Below are 19,282 nucleotides of genomic sequence, written 5' to 3' on the forward strand. Positions count from 1 at the left end.
CACTCTGGAGTCCTCTTGTCATTTAAGTGCACTGCCCTCTGCTTCCAGATTTTTTTCCCTACAGTTGGTTAATTGTTTGCACTTGCAGGATCATTTACAACTTGAATAGATTAAAGATAGAGAAAAAAATTGGGGGCAATTGGAGGTAATATTTTAACAGGTGGAGGTAACGCTCTAATTTTAATTGAAGGTGAAAGTCTTACGAGAAGAAAATTATTTTTCTGAAGAAGAGAAGAAAATTATAGACTTTGTGCATCAGGTTGAAAGCTTCTACTCAGAATGCTTCCAGGAAAACAGAGAGACTCAGTCTCTTTCCAGGTAATGTGGGTTATTAATTTTAATTATTAATTCATAGCATTAATGGGGTTTAAAATGTGCTGTATTCTACATCCTGTAAGATTTACTGCACTAACAAACACAGTCTTTAGTTTCACTGATTTCACACTGGTGTTCCTTTGCAGAAATCAGAGGCAGTGTGGGGACTGAGTAATCTTCTCATTCCTGTGGCAGTTGCTGTCATGTTCTCTCGTGACAAACTGCTGTGTGAGTCATGACAAACTATTGTGGGGGTGACAGAGCTCTTCTGCTTCAAACGAAGCATTTTTAATAATAATATTAGAATCACTGCTCAATTATTCGTGTTCAGATGTTTGCTCTGCTTTTGATCTATGATGTCTTTAATACAGCAAACCAAATAACCCAGAAAATAATTTTACAGTTAAATAATGGTAAAACTGTCACGATACTCATCATTTGTTGGAAAAACCAGGCAGCTCTTTACTTCTCAACCCTCGAGCTCAGCTCAGTCCCTCTGGTGTGGCGGGCTGGGGGCTTTGCTGAGCCTTCCCCAGGTGCTGTTTGCTGTGCTGGGGCTGCTGAGCCCCCCAGCCCCCCTGAGCCCAGCCCGTTGTTGCAGGTGCAGCAGCTGGAGGAGGCAGCAGGAGCTCTCGGGGCCCCGGGCAGTGCTGGGCTCCCAGCTGGGCTGGGCCAGCCCCAGAGCCCCCTGGCTCACGGTGAGCCTCAGCTGGGCTCTGTGCTGGGAGCAGCTGCTGCAGGAGATGGTGCTGCTGCCCTGGAAGCCACGCCAAGGCAAGTGCTGTGCCTCTGGGGCTGTGGGAGCGGTGTGGGCAGCCACAGAGGTCTTTGTGTTTGTCACTCAAAGTGGGTGACAGTGGGCTCCACCCTGTTCCATCCTGGCTCTGGGCTCCTCCTGTGGACAGGGGCTTGGAAGTAGCTGGAAGGGACTTGCCTCATGTGAATGCCACCCTCTGCCACCCTCTGCCATGTCCTGTCCCACCCCCTGGGGAAGTGCTTCCAGCTCTGCCAACGTGAGGCTCCAAAAGCTGGAACAATGCCCTTGATCTCATGGCAACTGTTCATTAAATATAGGTACCTGGAGGGACAGGACACAGGGAATGGCTCCCACTGCCACAGGGCAGGGATGGATGGGAGATTGGGAATTGGGAATTGTTCCCTGGCAGGGTGGGCAGGCCTGGCACAGGTGCTCAGAGCAGCTGTGGGTGCCCCTGGATCCCTGGCAGTGCCCAGGCCAGGCTGGACAGGGCTTGGAGCAGCCTGGGACAGTGGGAGGTGTCCCTGCCATGGCACTGGATGCTCTTTAAGGTCCCAGCCCAAATCATTGCACAATTGTGTGTGAGAAAACACCAGTATTTCCCTCAGGAGTGTTTGTGGGTGCTGGTTTCATCCATTTGCCTTTCTAAAACACAGAACTCAAGAGCTGCAGCCCTGAGGTGCTCTGGATGCACCTGACAGCCCAGCATGACTGGCTGAGTGTTTGTTCCTGGATCGAGGAGGCAGAGCCCAGCCAGGCTCCGTGTGACCGAGCTGCCTGGCCCCCCCTGAGCCCTGACATCGTGGACAGGAGCACCCTGTGCAGCCCCTACATGAGACAGGACATCCTCAACAAGCTGGCCAGGTAGGGCCCCCAGGGCTTCACGCTCTCTCTCCTTCCTGTGTGAAACCAAAATCAGAAATGTAATCTTTGATACATGTTAGTTTTTATACTGCTCTTTTGGAAACAGCATGAATCCGTTGGTAAACGTGATTTTAGTCTCCTGCTTTCAGTTTCCTGCCAACAGACAGAGCCAGGAGAGCAGGAGCCCTCCTCCCTCAGCCCTTGGATGTTTCCAGTGGTTACATTCCTGATGCCCACTTGAACGCAGGGAGCAAATCCTGAGCATTTCCCTGCTCACACCTTGCTCTGGGCAGTGCCCTGCAGTAACCACAGTGTTGTTGGGGCACAGGCAGATGGATTTTGGCTGTGTTTGCCTCAGCAGGGAATGAATCCCTGGGAGGGAAAGGTCTGCTCTAATTCTGAGCTGGAAGCACCATCAGAAGTGGTCTAGGAGAGCTGTGTGTGATCAGTGTCTGTGCTTTCTTCTGACAGAAAGGGAATTTTTGTCCCTTCTGAGCTGGAAGATTTTGAGCTGCTGCTCCAGAGGCTGTCGTGCCTGGGGGGAATCCTGCAGAATCCTCACCCTGTTCCCAAATACAGCACTGCCAGTGGCCTGGACTTCCACGCTCAGTTTGTCCTCCACTGCCTGGAGCACAGCCTGCAGTACCTGCTGTACACTTACCTGGACTATTACAGGTAGGGAAGCTTCCCATCCCTCAAACCCCACGAGGGATCCCAGATTTAAAGAAGGAAGCACAGTTTGAACAGTTGGTGGGGAGAGCTTTCCTCAGCCCTGGCAGTGTCATTTAGCAGAAACTCTGGGGCAGTGTGTGAGATTTTAAGCTGTATTTTGAAGCTTTATTCAGACTGTCTTAATATTAATTTGCGTGTCAGTCGTGAAAGGAAACAATTACAGCTGTAATTAGTATAATGCTGTAAGCAATACAACCCTAAATGAGCCAAGGCAAGTTGCTCTTCAGAAACTCAGAATTTGCAGAATTCAGAAGCTCTCTTGAGCACAAGTGTGAGTTGACTCCTGATATGTTCACAGGTAAGGAAATTGCTGGTTTCCACCTAATCTAGGGTTAGTTGGGGTTTGAAGGTGGTAGCAGTAGTAGCTATTGGAGCTATATGAATGCTTCCCACTTAATGGATACTTGGCAGTTAAAACTTCTGAGCTCTAGCTCCAGTCTAACCCTGGAATTACCAGAGTTGTGGATGTGGACCAGAAAAAAAGCCAGTTCACCATTTTCTGGGTGTTTGTCTAACCACTTGTATTTGGCTTTGACACCCGTGGGATGCTCCAGTCTTTAATGCTGTGTTCCAGCAGTGGTACCAATGCTGTATTCTCACTGTGCTGCTCATTTCTTTCCAGCCTGACCCCTTCCAGCTGCCCTGTCCTGGGTAACAGGGAGCTGCAGGAAGCACACCCCTGGTTTGAGTTCCTGGTGCAGTGCAGAGGGGTTGCCAGCAATCCCCGAGGTAGGAATTGCTCCGGAGGGGCTGATGTTCCTGCCCTAGCCCAGGGCTTGGCACAGCTGGATTAAACCTCTGCTCTGCTGCAAACCCCCTGTCCATCACTTCCTCGTCTCTGAAATCTGGAATTCCTGCTTGAACTGTGTTTAAAGATCAGGAGGCTGCCCAGGAGTGAGAATCACTCTGTGTGTAGTCATCCTTACTGCAGTTCAGCTACATTGCCAACGTTGAGCAGGAGGAGAACTCGTGAGAAAACACACATCCCATTAAACTCACCCTTCCTCTAGTGCCTGTGGTGCATTTCATTTCTCTGCCCTGGGGTCGTGTGTTTGCTTCACTGAAAGCCAGTAGAGTTTGTGCCCCTAGCTCATGGCACTTTTGAACCATTTCATCTTCTGCAGAGTCACACGTCAACAAAAGACAAAGCCAATCCCAAGTGAAGCTTTTCTGGAAAGCGTGGTCAGTGTAGGATAAAGAATGGAACCACTCCAGTGCTAAACTGTGGGGCTCAAGCCCAGCCTAGCCTATCTGTGTAGGCAAAGCTTGGTAAACCTTAGCTTATCTGCTCTGTGTTTGTAGGCAAAGTGAAGGAGACCAGTATGGACAACAAAAAGTAGAAAATTCAGCATTTTTCACAGTCAGAGGACAGCTGTAACGTGTGATTGATGGTTTAATACTGGTTTTATGTGGAATTAAATGTCACTTTTTTTTTTCCTTTTAAGATCCCAAGATGATTTTCCAGGCCAGTCTGGCCAATGCTCAGATGCTGATTCCCAGCAGCCAGGGGGGTGTGAGCAGCATCCTGCTGGAGGGCAGGACCCTGCTGGCCCTGGCCACCACAGTCTATGGGCCTGGGGGCATCGACCAGGTACTGCCTGACCCCCTGACCCCCCTGTCCTGCTGCTCCCTGTGCTGCACTCATGGCTGTGATAGAAAAGTGCTGGAGCAGAGGGCACAACCAGAGATCCTTGATCCACAGCACAGTCACCTGCAGCATCAGGTGCTGGGGAACATGGGTCTGATAGAGCTTAAAAGCATTTTACAGGAAAAAAGATGATGCTTTCTGTGTTGTGAAATTCCCGTGGGGTAGATTGGGACCCCCCCAAAATTGTTTTGTTGCTGTTGAATGCAGTTTCCTCCTAATTAATTTTGCTTGCTTGCAATGTAGGTCCTTCAGAACGAAGATACAGAAAAACCTCTGAAGAAGGTTGATCCACAGCTCTTGAAGATGGCCTTGACCCCTTACCCCAAGCTCAAGGCTGCTCTCTTTCCCCCCTGCACTGCTCATGGGATTTTGCCTCCTGACATCTCTCTCTACCACCTTCTGCAGGTACACGGAGTGCTTTGGGCAGGGCACGAGGACAGGGAACTTTGCTTGCAGCTAAAGCTGGGCATGGGGGCCGGGGGTTGTTTCTTTGGGATCCCTGATGTGGAGCTGGAGTTGACAGCTTCACCCTGAGCTGCTTTTTCAAGTGGTCTCTCCCCGCTGTGAGGTTGCAGTGCTGGAATGTCTGACAGGGGTGTTCTCTCAGTGTTCAGTGGGCAGGGTGTTTAATGGTGCAGAAATTACAATATTTCAATTTTATAATGTTTGTAACGGTATGAGAATTAGAAATTGAGAGTTACAGGACAGTGATGTGAAATTCTTAAGCTGCCTCAGTTTATTTTGTTTCTGATCTTTCAGTCATTAATGCCCTTTGATCCCACGAAATTGTTTGGCTGGCAGTCAACAAACACTCTCGCTGTGACAGGTATGTCCCTTGCCAAGGTCTACATGCTTTCCTAGCCTGAGCACCTAAGATAAATTACTTTCCAGGGGAATTATTTAGCAGATAAATTTACTCAAAAGGCCGTTTCTCTCACAAGAAAAACAGTGTAATTTACTGAAATTCTGGTTTGAACTAGAATTCCAGATTGTCGCATTAAGCTCTTCACTGGCAGAACTTTTTCCAAATATAGAAAATTACCTAAATATAAGGTAGAAAACCAATGTTTTCTTTTCCAAGCAAGCCGAGGTGGTGCAGAGCTGTGCTTTTCCAGGGAGGAGTGGGGTTTCAGAGTGGCTTTGGACGTGCCCAGCTGTGACCTAGGGCCCGAGGGGCGCGTTAGGTTCTCCCCTGAGGTTCTGCAGCTAGGCACTGCTGCTGCTGGGGGTGCAGAGTGTCCCTGACAGTGCTGCTCTGTCGTTCCAGATTCCTGGAGCGAGCTGCCCCACTTCTCCAGCCCCGAGCTGGTGAGCAGGCACGCCGTGCTGGAGAGGTTGGATTTCCTGTTCTACCTGCTGCACGGCCGCCCCGCCTTCGCCTTCGGCACCTTCCTGGGCCAGCAGCTGGCCAGGAGCAAAACCCCCAGGCAGCTGTGAGTGTCCTCAGCAGGGAGGCAGTCCATCCTCCCCAGCAGCACACAGTGCTCAGCAGTGGAATTGGGGGTGTCCTAGAGGTTAGAAATCAGGTATCACTGAAAGGAGGCCAGCTTTGTTTGGAGTTACCTCAATAAATCTGCACGAGGGGAGCGAGGGAGATATTCCAGTCAGATCAGATGTGGGTGGGCTCCTCCTTTAGGAGGTGACTTCTTAGGAGCATGATGCCCCTTTTCTGTGACATTTCCAAGTGGTGATGCTTCTTTAGTTTAACTAGTAAGGCAAAAAATGCACTGGAGGTTGATGGAATTAAATGTCCTGGCTGAAGCTTCAAAATGAGGTGTTCAGGAGGGTACAGTCAAGTGACACATCCTACTTGAATACAGGAAATTTGCTGTTTAGTGTGGGAATTACAGCAAATCACTTTGTTCCTGTCTGGTTTGTGTATTAGTCACTGTTTGTTTCTCTCCATCGTTTCCACACAGATCAGTTTCTCTTGTGTGAACAGGTAAAACTGGGGCAAGAAGGGAAACACAGATTAATGTGGAGTCATGGTTTAAGAGAGAGTCAGGATTATTTCAGTGACTGCTGTGGAAAAACCCTTTGGGTGCATTTTCTCTTAGCACCATCTGCAGGTCACACTCGGGTTCCTGGTGCTGCAGTGGATTGTAGGCTCTGCAGAGGCTCTTTCTGCCCTCAGCTGCTGAGGGGGTGTTTTGTTAATAATAACACCAATTCCACTGCCTTTAGTTTTTGATAAACATATTAAATTACAAACTCTGCTCATCACGGGTGAGCCTTCATTCTCATCCCCACATTTTTTACAAATGTGGAACTTTTGGCTCCTAGTTCCCTTTGGTGCTGATGGCTCGGAGTTCAGCAAACCCTGCAGGTGCTTGTTTGCCTGGGGAAGGGCTTGCAGGGCTTGTCTGGGAAGGGGAGGCTGAGCTCCGTGGTGCAGGGAGTGGCTGACTCGTGTGTGTGGCTCCTGGCAGGATCCAGCAGGCGGCACGGGAGGCCCGGGTGTTGGCTCTGAGCTCCTTTGGTGTCCCCTCAGTGGCTGCAGCCTGCGTGTGCTTCCTGGAGCTGCTGGGGCTGGACAGCCTGGGGCTGCGCGTGGATCTCAGAGCTGCCAGCCTCATCTCCAGCCACAGCTCCAGCAGGGACTCCCTGGGTAAGGCTGTCCTTGCCTGCCTGGCATGGCTGCTGTGGGTTCCTTGGGAAGGGAGGGAGGGATGCAGAGGTGCTGCCTGGGGGCTCAGCACTGCAGTAAAAGCGTGGAAGAACTTTGCTGTTCTTTTGTTCCTGTTTCTTTACTGATTTTGAAAGGTGCATTTTGATCCTGTAGTGCCAAATAAGGCAGGAGGACTGATACAGCCTGTATCAGGGTGTGACAGACACGGTCCAGCAGCTGCCTGAGGCTGATACTAGTGAGGTTCAGCTGTAATGATACTACAGAGAGTTAGACAAAGTACATTGCCACATCTCCTTTCTCCTTCCTGTCATATACCTGCAGGGAGATCAGGTGTTCAAAGCTGTAGGGAAATTAAATTTATCCTAGAAATAACTCCAGAAAGTTGAATTTCTAACTCCAGGGCTGTCTGCTTTCCCAGCTAGGAAGCTACTCCTGCAAGTGCTGCCCTGGCTCTGATGCCAGTAGCACCTCAGGAATGTGTTCTTTTAAACAGCTGAGAAGTTAACAAAGTTGGCTGATGGTGAAAAGGCAGCAGCAGCAGCACTTCTGCCCTCCTTGGAAGAGGCCTTCTGGGGAGCCATTGAGCAGCAAGGCATAAAGAGGTGAGAGCAGCCTGCTTTGGGGGCTCACCTGGGAAAGGAGGCTGAGCAGTGCCTTCTGTTGTCTGAGTGTCAGGTGACACCGAGGAGGGCGGCACAGGACATGACCTGGCTGCAGTGACCCCCTGGTGCTGTTTGCAGGCAGCCCCAGGGTCACTTCACACCCGAGCAGCTGCTGCACGTGCTGCAGCTCTCTGAATTCTGTGCAGGACATCCAGTGGCTCCAGAAGGCAGTGGTCCTTGGTCATGCAGTTCTGCAAGCTCCATGGCCTGGAGCTGAGCACGTCCTTCCTGAGGGAATGTGCCAAATCCAGCGAGTGGCTGCAGTTCCTCATCCAGACCCAGCTCCACGGCCACCAGCCAGCCCAGGTGAGCTGCCTGTGCACTGAACTGAGGCTTGGAGCAAGAGCATGTCCCAGAGTGGAGACAGCAGGAGCCTCACCAGCCCCTGGGTTTTGGGTCTCTCGGGATCTCCATACCCTGGGACTGTGGTAGCCCTTCCCTTGCAGCCACACTTGTAAATTTAGTTTAAACTCAAGTAGTTATTGCTTTTTTTTAATTGGAGAGTTGCCAGATGTTCAGTGTAAGTTACAATAAAGCCACTCATCTTTCCTTTCAAAACTCAAATTGATTTTTTGGTAAAGATACTTAAACTTTTGAGAATCCAAATTTTCCACCCTTTGATTTTGAATGTGATTTAAAAATGAATGAAACACTCCAATAAAAGCAGTTGGGAAAAGTCATGTGAGGAAGCTAAATGGGAAATTCCAGGTAATATGGTGCTTAGCAGCCCCAGGCTTTTAACTTGGATCTGCTTGTTGGTTTGAAGAATCTGAAACTCCACAAAAGCACCCGAGTAGACCCTTTTCATGCTCTGTCACTGCAGTACAAGAGAGAACAGAGCTGAGGCTCCCTAGGAGACATTAGAGCTTTGTGGAAAAGCGTGAGCTTTCATTAGAATAATTCCCACCTACAGAACCCTTTTTCCTCTCTAGGTCTCCAAAGCTGTTCTAAGAACTGACTTTGGAGGGTGTTTTGCCTTTGTGTGTTCAGCGCTTCCCTCCCGCCCTCTCCTGTCTGGCCTCACGAGGCTCCGGTGCTGTTTTTCCACCAGGTCATTCCCCTGCTGCAGGATTTCCCCGCCGTGCTGCAGGATCACCTGCTGCTGGCCCTGGGGAGGTCGCTGGGTGCTGAGCCAGGCGGGGCCCGCGCGGGGAGCCTGTTCCAGACCCTGCTGCAGTGCCAGGAGCAGCCCAGCCCCTGCTGCTACCTGCTGGCTGAAGGGCTCCGGGCACAGGCCCCCATCCTCAGCGTGCTGGCAGCCTGCTGCCCCGTGAGTCTGCAGTCCCTGTCCTCTGGGGTGGCTGGTGGCACAGCTGGCCTGCCGCAGGGCTGTCTGCGCTGGATGGCAGCTGCCTCTGTGTGGCTGTGCACAGCGTGCCCCCTTCCAGCAGGAGGTGAGGTGCCAGCCCTTCCCTTCGGCTTTCCAGGGTGCCGACCTCGTCTCCTGCCTCTGCGTGTGGATCATCACTTCTGGGGATGATGCCACCAGGGCTGAGGCCGCCGCCCACGCCCAGGGCTGGGCAGAGGGTCACCAGTGGGACCTGCAGGACCTCGCTGTCATCTGGAAAGTCTTCTTGAGGAAGCAGAAGAGTAAAACGCTTCTGAATGGCTTCCAGCTCTTTTTAAAGGTGAGGGGCTGTGGTTTCAGGGGTGTATTTGATGTGTCTCACCTTCTGGGCCTGTAAATCCCCCTCTGTCTTGCTTTGTGCCAAGGGTAACCTGGCTATCCACTGAAACTCCCGGTCAAAGTGGAAGTTCTTCCAATTATCACAGATTTTTAGATCCTACATCAACCTTGCATGCAATTTTAATAAATTAAAGCTTCATTGTTCTGCTGCTGAGGGAGACAAATTCTACAGTTATTGAATGAAATAACAGATGATTTTTTTAAAGTAGGTTTTATTTATTGAGGTACTTTTGGGAATTTATTATCATCTGGTTTTGTGTCTTAAAGGATTCCCCTTTGCTGCACATCCTGGAGATGTACGAGCTCTGCATGAACTGTAAAAAGTACAAGGAAGCTAAAACCAAACTGGACAAATTTCAGGAAAGCCTCACAAAAGTAAGGAAATCAGTTTTCTCCAGATGTCATTGCTGGGATTGGGCAGCTGGGCCAGGAGGAGCAGTGTGTGACAGCACTGTGTCTCCCAGTGCAGATGCTGTAACAAGTCTTTCCTTTCCATCCCAGTTTCTGGTTCCCTGCTAACTGACACTGTTCCCTGTCTTTAATGGTTTTCCTTTGTGGACGCTGGGCCCGGGCAGCTCAGTTCCCTTGCCCAGCAGTGACAGGGCTGTTGGTGTGACACTGAATTCTGCCTGGCCCTTGCTGACCCTGCTCAGCTCTCCCACCTGCCCCTGGCTCACCTGCCATGGAGTGTCCCAGCTCAGCACACCTCGGGGCTGGCAGCTCCCTGCTCCCTGAGGAGGGGCACAGCTGCTGCACCTTCCGTTCCCTCCCAAAAGCACAGGAAGGGGCACCCCTGAGCCTTAACCCCTTGTTTCCCACAGCTGGGGGCCGCGGGGGGAGCGGCCGCTGCGGTGCCGCTGCCGTGGCTGCGCTCGCAGGCGCTGTTCCTCCTGGAGCTGATGCTGCAGCAGTGCCACACTGACTACGAGCTGGGCCAGCTCCTGCAGCTCCTTGCTGCAGCAGAGACCCCGCTGCTGGATGGTGAGGACAGCGGGAATGCCGGGCTGACTCCCGAGGGAGGCTCAGCCTCCCCTGGCTTCAGCCCCGGCTTTCCTGAGCCCTTTGTTCTCTCTGAGCCAGGCCCCCACCTGAAGAGGCTCTGTGCCCTCAGCGAGGCCCTGAGGGACTCCTCCATCTCCATCAGCCGCTCCGTCCTGACCTCCTGCAGCCTGCAGGCCTTCCAGGGGGAGTGCAGCTCCATTCTGGAGCAGCTGCAGGAGAAGGGAATGTTCAGCCTGGCCCGGGAGGTGGCGGCCCTGGCTGAGCTGCCCGTGGACAGCGTGGTCACACACGAGGTACAGTGCACTTGGTGACAGTCACCTCTTCCTGCTGCTGCCAGCGTTGAGGATGCAACTTCTCAGCCTTCCTGAAACGTTTGTTTTTTTGTTAAGTCATTTTTGATTTTAAGTGGAAGTGCACCCAACACACGGGCTGTAAGTGCCGAGCTGCAGAGTGCAGGACAGCTGTCCTCATTCTCTTCCTGGTTTTATTTGTATGCAGTTTAATCTGGGGAGAAAAATAGATGGGTTTGTCCATCAGGGGGTGGAATGAGGTGGTCTTTAAAGTCCCTTCCAACCCAAACCAGTTCTGTGAGTTGGTGCAGGTTGGGGCACTTCCCTAAATCCAGTGTTTCAGTGCTGGCCATCCTGTGTGAGCTGGAGTTTTCTTTCTTGGAAAGACAATTGTGATAAACCTCTGGATTCTACAGGTTCTGAGAGATCTCCATCATTTAAGAGACGCTGGACAGTGGCATCAGAGCCAGACCCGAGCCGAGTTCTGGAAGAAGTGCAACGACACCTTCAGTAGACATTCCATCTGCAGCCGCGCCGCAGCGAGCTTCTTCCTCCAGCAGGCCGACCAGGCGTGGGACTCCTCAGGGCAGGAGACGCCAGCCAGCGTCCTGGAGAGGCAGCTGCTGCTCACCCTGGCCGGGCACTGGCTGGCCAAGGAGCCGGGGCTGGCCGTGCAGGAGCTGGAGGAGGTGGAGAAGCAGATCTGGCAGTGCCGCGTGGCGGAGCGGGCGCTGCCGGCCGAGGCCTCGGGGCCGTGCCCCGGTGCCCGGCGCTTTGCCAGCCTGGCTCAGCGGTTCTGCTTTGCCAGGCTGCCGGCCCTGGAGGCGGCGGGGCGCTGCGGGCTGCAGGCTCTGCCCGCCCGGGAGCCGCGGGCGGCGCTGGGGGCCGCGGAGCGGGCGGCGCTGGGCGCGCTGCTGGGGACGCTGCTGGACCAGGGCAGCGTGCACGAGGCCGCCCGCGTCTGCCACTACTTCCAGCTGTGGCACAGGGACGTGGCCCTGGTGCTGCACTGCAGGGCCCTGGCCATGGGCGAGGCGGGGCTGGAGCAGCTGCAGCCCGAGGTGCGGGCTCTGCTGACGGCCGAGGCCGGCGGTGAGTGACCCCGAGCCCTGCTCTCCCCTCCCTCTGCATCTTCCCCAGCCTCCGCAGAAACTCAGCTCCTCCTGCTCCTCTCCCTGCTGCAGAAGTGCTCTTCTGAAAGGAGTTTGTGGCCCGGCCCTGCACGTGTCCCTGTGTGCTCCTGGCAGGGTGTTGTGTGTGCAGTTTCCATCCATCCTGAGCCTTTCATTTGCCACAGCTCTCAGTTCAGGAAAGCAGCACTGGCCTTTACCCCTCCTTCTGCTTTTAGAAAACACTCCACTATTTTTTTTCCTCCTCCTGCTTTTAGAAAACACTCCACTATTTTTTTTTCTGTAGCTGAAGCAATGAAATACCTTAATTAATACATTTTTCTGACTTTTGTGCCTTATGAAGGGTTCGGTGTTTCTTGTTTAATGGCAAGGCTGAGGCTGAGAATGTTTATCTGAGTTTCAGCTGCAACATCCCTTTCTAATACTGATGTGTAAAGCTGAACAGACACAGAAGAGCATAAATGAATCCTGACCCATCAGGAAGGCTGCAGAGCCCTTTCTTAATCTTATGCTTAGAAATTTTCTATCTGAGATATTATCAAGGATATTTGTGTTCTGTTACATTGTTTGTACCCTGAAACAAATGTAAGATTTAAAAACCACTCTTTCCAAAGTCTGAGGAAGCGGTAGGGAATTGCTGCAGGTTTTGGGAGCCTTGCCCAGGTGTCAGGGAGCTGTCTGCCTTTGTGAGATAGGAACTGATGGTTTTTTTGTTCCCAGCATCCAGCCTGGAGGACTGGACCCCTCTGGGCTGTGGGGATGATGCCGTGGTGGCGGCGCTGAAGGCCCTGGCAGAGGAGTGTGTCCATGGCAGGGGCTACTGCAGGCAGGTGCTGTGCCTCTACGAGCTCTCCAAGGTAAGCCCAGGGGCCAGGGCCAGCCCTGCTGGGGCTGGGGAGGGCAGGGTGAGCGGGTGAAGGTCCTGGCAGGTGCCCTCAAGGGGCTGCAGAGGGTGAAATTCCAGCCCTTTGTGTGGGAAAAGGTCAGAGGCTTCCTGGGCATGAGGTGCCAAGATGACCCTGAGCACAGCTGTCCAACTTAGCTCAGGGGATGCAGCCCCACCCTCCAGGCTGCTCCCTCAGTTCCCTGTTTGCACTTTGGGGGCTGAAGCTGCAGCAGGGTCCTTGATTCTGGGGCTGGGAAAGGATTGTTCTGTGGGACTGAGCTGTGAGGAGAGCTGCTGATGCTTTATATGATCGTTCAGAGTTATAAACTAATGCAGAATCTGGAAAACAGGAAAACCTAAGGCATCACCTGTGATTAAGGGGAGGTGCCTTGGGTCAGGGATGCCCTGATGGGGTTTTGGGTGCTCCTGCAGGAACTGGGCTGCTCCTTCAGGGAGATGCTGTGGGTCAGGGATGCTCTGACAGGTTTTTGGGTGCTCCTGCAGGAACTGGGCTGCTCCTCTGGGGAGGTGTGGTGGGTCAGGGGTGCTCTGACAGGTTTTGGGTGCTCCTGCAGGAACTGGGCTGCTCCTTCAGGCAGGTCTGGTGGGTCAGGGATGCTCTGACAGGCTTTGGGTGCTCCTGCAGGAACTGGGCTGCTCCTTCGGGGAGATGCTGTGAGTCAGGGATGCCCTGATGGGGTTTTGGGTGCTCCTGCAGGAACTGGGCTGCTCCTCTGGGGAGGTGTGGTGGGTCAGGGGTGCTCTGACAGGTTTTGGGTGCTCCTGCAGGAACTGGGCTGCTCCTTCGGGGAGGTGTCGGCGCGGGAGCCGCGGGAGGTGCTGGGGGCCATCCTGGCGCGGCGCGGGCCGGAGCGCGGCCGCAGAGCCCAGGCCTTCATCGCCTGCCAGGGGCTGCCCCCGGCCGCCGTGGCACCCCTGCTGGCACAGCAGATCACCCACGAGCTGCTGGCCTCCGCCCAGGGAAAAGGTGGGCACGGGCTGTGCTTGGTGTGTGCGCAGGGAACAGGTGGGGACACACCTGGGCTGGGGAGAAGGGAAAAGGGAACACACCTGGGCTGTGCTGGGGCCACAGGGAACACACCTGGGCTGTGCTGGGGCCACAGGGAACACCCCTGGGCTGTGCTGGGGTTTGTTCTGTGCACAGGGAATACACCTGGGCTGTGCACAGGGAAAAGGGAACAGGGAACACACCTGGGCTGTGCTGGGGCCACAGGAAACAGGGAACACACCTGGGCTGTGCTGGGGTTTGCTCTGTGCATAGTGAACACGCCTGGGCTGTGCTGGGGGCACAGGGAACACACCTGGGCTGTGCTGGGGTTTGGTTTGTGCACAGGGGACACACCTGGGCTGTGCTGGGGTTTGGTTTGTGCACAGGGAACACACCTGGGCTGTGCTGGGGGCACAGGGGACACTCCTGGGTTTGTGCCTGGGGTTTGGTCTCTGCACAAGGGACACTCCTGGGTTTGTGCCTGGGGTTTGGTTTGTGCACAGGGCAAAGGGGACGGGCCAGGTTTGGGCTCTGGGGGGATCTGTGTGTCTCAAAGCAGTGCCTGCACTCAGTCCCTGAGGGCTCAGCACAGCCAGGGCTGTCTGGGCAGCTCTGCTCTGTGAGCATTGTCTGCCTATGTAAAGTTCTGTACAAATGTTCATTTGTAGTTGTTCCTGTGTCCAGTGGGGTGTTGTAGTTGTTAAGGTTGCATTTTTATGGATATAATATTTTTTTAAAAGATGGATTTTTAACCTTCCTGCCCCACATCATCTGACTTGGGAATGCCATGTGTACTCCCTGTGTAAAGCATGACAAAAGGTTCTCCCCTTTCTGTTTTCCTTTGGGAAATGAGGGGCAGCTGGATGGTTGTCCACTAGGATTTTGTTGGGTTAAACTGGCAAAAAAGTATTTTCTGATTGTTAAATTTAAGCAATAACACCCAAAGTGTCTTTAGGATTGTAGCCCCAATCCTCAGTCAGTCTGGGTGATGTCAGATTGGTTTGTTTGGAGTTTGTTAATTAATGATAAAAAATAATAGGAGTTCTCAGCTGCACAATCAGCAGTGCTGACAGAATTCTCTCTCTGGCCACAGGGCAGAAGCAGGCTTGGAACCCTGCAGTGGAGAGCCAGGAGCTCCTGCAGCTTGCCAAGCTGTGCCAGGATCACACCTTGGTTGGGATGAAGTTGCTGGATAAAGTCTCCTCTGTCCCCCGTGGGGAGCTGTCGTGCAGTGAGTAAATGGCAGATCCTGCCTGGTGTAACCTGTGTGTAACTAACGCGCCATCGTTGGCTTCAACTCCCAGCTCAAAGGGGAGCCTCTGCTGCTGATCTCCCGTTTGATATGCAATTAGTGGGGCTGAGGATGTGCACAGTAGATAAAGGTGTTGCTTAACGGTTTATTTTCCACACAAAATTCAGATTTTTGTGCTAAGCAAGAGGTGGGAAATGCAGCCAGGGAGTGGCCTGAGCTGTCGTGGTGGTTTGTTACACAAGGGGCATTGTGACTTTGTTCATATTTATCACAGTTAGAAACTGAATATTTCTATCCAAATGCAAAACTCGGGCCCTTCCTTTTCTGAGTGCAGGGCTGGCAGGCAGTGCAGTGATGGTGTGCTACACATCCATCAGCCTTGGCTGGAGGAGGCTGGGGGTTCTGTGCTTGTGTTTTCTGGAGAGAGGCAGTAATTCACCTCCTTAGCCCTTTAACTGAAGCCCCGGAATTGTTCTGCTCCTCAGTTACAGAGCTGCTGATCCTGGCCCACAGCTGCTTCAGCCTGACATGTCACATGGAGGGGATCACACGAGTGCTGCAGGCAGCTCGGCTGCTCACCGAGGAGCACCTGGCTCCCAGGGAGGAGTACGGGCTGGTGGTGAGTGTCCGTGGGGCTGGGGGTGTCCCGGGCTGGCAGGGGCTGTCCCAGGCTGGCAGGGGCTGTCCCAGGGCTGGCAGGGGCTGTGTCTGTCCTGGCTGTGTCTGTCCTGGCTGTGCCTGTCCTGGCTGTGCCTGCCCAGTGGTGATTCAGCTGCTGGGAATATGTGCTGCTCTGTGGCACTGAGCACCTTTAATTGCTGCCTTGAGGGATCTCCTGGAGCCTGGGACGTGCCCAGTGGAGCGGTGTCAGTGCTGAAAGCTTTGCAGCTGTTTTGATGAGCTGAAACGATGCCCTTTGAGCTCGTGTGGGACAGCTGCAGTTTGGGTTGGTTCAGGAGTGCAGCCAGGGCTGCCCTGGGAGGGGAGTGTTGCAGTCCCCTGCAGCTGCTGAGGTGCCCTGGTGTCCCCAGGTGCGCCTGCTGACGGGCATTGGCAGGTACAATGAGATGACCTACATCTTCGAGCTGCTGCACCAGAAACACTACTTCGAGGTGCTCATGAGGAAGAAGCTGGACCCGGTACGTGAGGGGCAAACGTGCAGGGAATTGTGTGGCTGCATCGGGAATTTACACCCAGTTTACACAGGCTGAAATTGTCTGGGCATTCTCCTTCCTGAGTAAAACTTACTTCCTGAGTCGAGAGTCAGGTTTCACAGAAATAAATTAATGCTGGGGTTTATTCTTATTTTAGTTGAACCATTTTTTCCTAATCAGAAATGAGAGCAGCGTTGAAACTTGAACTTGGCATTGTCAGAGTTTTAACATCCTGCTTTGCTTTTATTTGCAGTTAGAGTTTCATGGGGGTTTTAAAAATCACAGGTACTCCTAGCTTTGTTTGAAGTAAGCCATAAAGAAATGCCCCACGCTGACATTTGTATGTCAAGAAGCGCCCAGGTGCTGGATTTTCATCCCCGTTGAGCACGGGTGTGGGCTGCTGTTGGGTGTCAGGGTGCAGAGGTCCCTTTTGGGGACAGGGTGGCTCAGGGTGCCCTCTGTGCCCAGAGCGGGACGCTGAAGGCGGCGCTGCTGGACTACACCAAGCGCTGCCGGCCCGGCGACAGCGAGAAGCACAACATGATCGCGCTGTGCTTCAGCATGTGCAGGGAGATCGGCCAGAACCACGAGGCTGCCGCCTGCACCCAGCTCAAACTCATCGAGAGCCGGCCCTGGGGTGAGCGGGGAACCACGGGGAGGGGGGCCCTGGGGTCCTGAGCTGCCGGCGGGAGGCTCCCGCCCCGAGCAGCTGCCCGGTGTGCTCACAGGGCTCTGACATTCAGGGCTCTTGCTGATGTGCCGTTCCCGTGGAGCAGCTGCAGACACGGCCAGGTTTCCCTCAGCCCACGGGATGGGACACAGTGGCCTTGCAGGGGCTCTGTGAAGTGCTGATGTGTCTGAGGGTGGCAGCCACGGGGTGAGCTCTGCAGCGTGGGCAGCCAGAGCTGTGCCAAGGGATTTCTGGGTGGGTCTGGCAGTGGTCAGTGCTGGGATCTGCCACAAATGTCTGCTTGGGGTTTCTTTCCAGCTTCCCATCACTCACCCAAGCTCCAGCAAAGCTTTGATCCATTACCTGAACGGGCAGTGAGTTCCCTCCTGCTTTTTTAATACGTAAATTTTGGTTTAGTTTGTTGGTGCTTTATGAGACAACACCAGAGACAGACTTGGCACTGAGAGGGAGTTTTAAAAGTAACTTACTTTGTCACCTTTATAAATAATTGGTTATTCCTTCTTTTTTCCTGTTTCAGAGGAGTCTCTTCAGGATGTCCCAAATTTAAAGAAGCTGCTGCTGAAAGCTGTGACTCTCTTCATTGATGCAGCAGAGAGCTACTCCAAGGTAAAGCGAGATGGAATGGAATGGTTTGTGGAGCACGTGAGGAGTGGGCTGGGCTGGGAGAACACCCCAGCTGCCCTGGGGAGGCTGTGCAGGGCCCCGTGCCCAGGGGATCTGTGTCTGCAGCCCAGTGGCACAGGTAGCGTGGCTGTACCTGAGCGTGCCCTGCTGGCCCCTGCTCAGGCTTTAACAAACCCTGGGTCACAGGTGGGTTCCCCACTGTCAGGGCAGGGACCATGAGCTCAACGAGCAAGGATACAACAATTACAGTATTTAAACCCAAGCGTAATTACGGTGGAAGTATTTGTGGCAATGAAGCTTTGTTCAATGCCGATGGGATACGGTGAATGTGCAGCTGAAGTGCTCTGTCACTGCTCTCAGGCACTGCAGGGCTCTGAGCTCTCAGGGATGGTCCCAGGCTGCCCTGGAAGCTCTCAGGGATGTTCCCAGGCTGCCCTGGAAACTCTCAGCTGCTCTGAGCTCTCAGGGATGTTCCCTGGCTGCCCTGGAAGCTCTCAGCTGCTCTGAGCTCTCTCAGGGATGTTGCCAGGCTGCCCTGGAAGCTCTCAGCTGCCCTGGAAGCTCTCAGGGATGTTGCCAGGCTGCCCTGGAAGCTCTCAGCTGCCCTGGAAGCTCTCAGCTGCTCTGTTCCAGGACTCGTGTGTGCGGCAGGCGCTGCGCTGCCGCCGCCAGACGCGGCTCATCACGCTCCAGCTGCACTTCCTGGGCTCGGGGCAGAGCACCAGGATCATCAACCTGGGCAGGCAGGACCTGCCGGGAGCCATCCTGGCCTTGCCCAGGTTCTACCAGGTGAGCTGGGCTCCCTCGGGGTCCTCCTGTCGGGAACGATTTGGGCACTGCCGTGCCCGAGCGCTCAGCTCCTCCTCCTGGCCCCAGAGCCTGTGGCTGTTACCCCGACCTTATATCCCAGGGGATGGAGGGACAGGACACAGGGAATGGCTTCCTGAGGGGGTTGGGTGGGATAATGGGAAGGAATTGTTCCTGGGAGGGTGGGCAGGCCCTGGCACAGGTGCCCAGAGCAGCTGGGGCTGCCCCTGGATCCCTGGCAGTGCCCAGGCCAGGCTGGAGGAGGCTTGGGGCAGGCTGGGATGGTGGAAACTGTCCCTCTTCAGGGGCTGAGGAAGGTTGTTCACTGTGCTTTGCTACCCTGTGTTTCTCTGCTGTATTTGTTACCCTGTGTTTCACAGCTGCTCTCAACAGCAGCAGCAAGGGGTGGAGCAGAAGGTCCCCGGTAGCGAGTTCTCAGTTTGGAATGTTCTGTGCAACGCGTTCCCTGTGTGGAACGTTCTGTGCCATCCCCCTCTCTGTCCCTGCTCTCCCTGCAGGCAGCCATCGTGGCCGAGGCCTACGAGTTCCTGCCGGACTGGGCTGAGGTTCTGTTCCAGCAGGTGATCACCAGGGGGGACTTCGTGTACCTGGAGGAGTTCAGGCAGCAGCGGCCGCTGCGGCCCGGCCTGTTCGAGGAGGTGGCCAAGAAGTGAGTGAGGTTCTGCAGCTGTACCTGCACAGGCCCCTGAGAGGAGCAGCAGGAAAGGGTTAAACTGCCCAACCTGTTACAGGGACTTGAGATAGAATTCCAGAAGGGTTGGGGTGGGAAGGGACTGTAAAGCCCATCCAGTGCCACCCCTCCCATGGCAGGGACACCTCCCACTGTCCCAGGCTGCTCCAAGCCCTGTCCAGCCTGGCCTTGGGCACTGCCAGGGATCCAGGGGCAGCCACAGCTGCTCTGGGCACCTGTGCCAGGGCTGCCCACCCTCCCAGGGAAGGATTTGTTGGTAAGCTTGGTTCTTGGCACAGCGTGGAAGTCACTCTGATCCAGCCTTGTCCTTGAGCTGGATAAGGAGAGAACTCGGGGCTGGGCAGAGCAAATCCTTAGCATGAATCAGAGCAAATAAACAAGCAGGAGCTTCAAGTGCAGGTGCCAAGTACGACCTCTTGTTGAAACGTCAC

At 54.0% G+C, this 19,282-nt stretch overlaps 1 protein-coding gene across 1 annotated transcript in view; it reads left to right on the plus strand.

Annotated features, from left to right (window-relative positions):
- SPG11 (SPG11 vesicle trafficking associated, spatacsin) overlaps positions 1 to 19,282 on the plus strand; it is a 29,545-nt gene that overhangs the window by 9,073 nt on the left and 1,190 nt on the right. The window contains exons 13-39 of the mRNA XM_038147015.1: positions 191 to 318; positions 917 to 1,089; positions 1,729 to 1,936; positions 2,408 to 2,611; positions 3,291 to 3,397; positions 4,114 to 4,259; positions 4,560 to 4,721; positions 5,076 to 5,142; positions 5,584 to 5,749; positions 6,746 to 6,924; positions 7,439 to 7,547; positions 7,754 to 7,913; positions 8,659 to 8,877; positions 9,035 to 9,235; positions 9,562 to 9,669; positions 10,116 to 10,275; positions 10,375 to 10,589; positions 11,003 to 11,678; positions 12,437 to 12,573; positions 13,392 to 13,590; positions 14,705 to 14,842; positions 15,349 to 15,482; positions 15,895 to 16,002; positions 16,486 to 16,654; positions 17,226 to 17,314; positions 17,966 to 18,121; positions 18,658 to 18,809. Of these exons, the coding sequence (XP_038002943.1) occupies positions 191 to 318; positions 917 to 1,089; positions 1,729 to 1,936; positions 2,408 to 2,611; positions 3,291 to 3,397; positions 4,114 to 4,259; positions 4,560 to 4,721; positions 5,076 to 5,142; positions 5,584 to 5,749; positions 6,746 to 6,924; positions 7,439 to 7,547; positions 7,754 to 7,913; positions 8,659 to 8,877; positions 9,035 to 9,235; positions 9,562 to 9,669; positions 10,116 to 10,275; positions 10,375 to 10,589; positions 11,003 to 11,678; positions 12,437 to 12,573; positions 13,392 to 13,590; positions 14,705 to 14,842; positions 15,349 to 15,482; positions 15,895 to 16,002; positions 16,486 to 16,654; positions 17,226 to 17,314; positions 17,966 to 18,121; positions 18,658 to 18,809 (4,670 nt within the window). The remainder of the gene's footprint in view (positions 1 to 190; positions 319 to 916; positions 1,090 to 1,728; positions 1,937 to 2,407; positions 2,612 to 3,290; positions 3,398 to 4,113; positions 4,260 to 4,559; positions 4,722 to 5,075; positions 5,143 to 5,583; positions 5,750 to 6,745; positions 6,925 to 7,438; positions 7,548 to 7,753; positions 7,914 to 8,658; positions 8,878 to 9,034; positions 9,236 to 9,561; positions 9,670 to 10,115; positions 10,276 to 10,374; positions 10,590 to 11,002; positions 11,679 to 12,436; positions 12,574 to 13,391; positions 13,591 to 14,704; positions 14,843 to 15,348; positions 15,483 to 15,894; positions 16,003 to 16,485; positions 16,655 to 17,225; positions 17,315 to 17,965; positions 18,122 to 18,657; positions 18,810 to 19,282) is intronic.

Source organism: Motacilla alba, chromosome 10 (assembly GCF_015832195.1).
Source record: "Motacilla alba alba isolate MOTALB_02 chromosome 10, Motacilla_alba_V1.0_pri, whole genome shotgun sequence".
NCBI classification, from domain to species: Eukaryota; Metazoa; Chordata; class Aves; order Passeriformes; family Motacillidae; genus Motacilla; species Motacilla alba.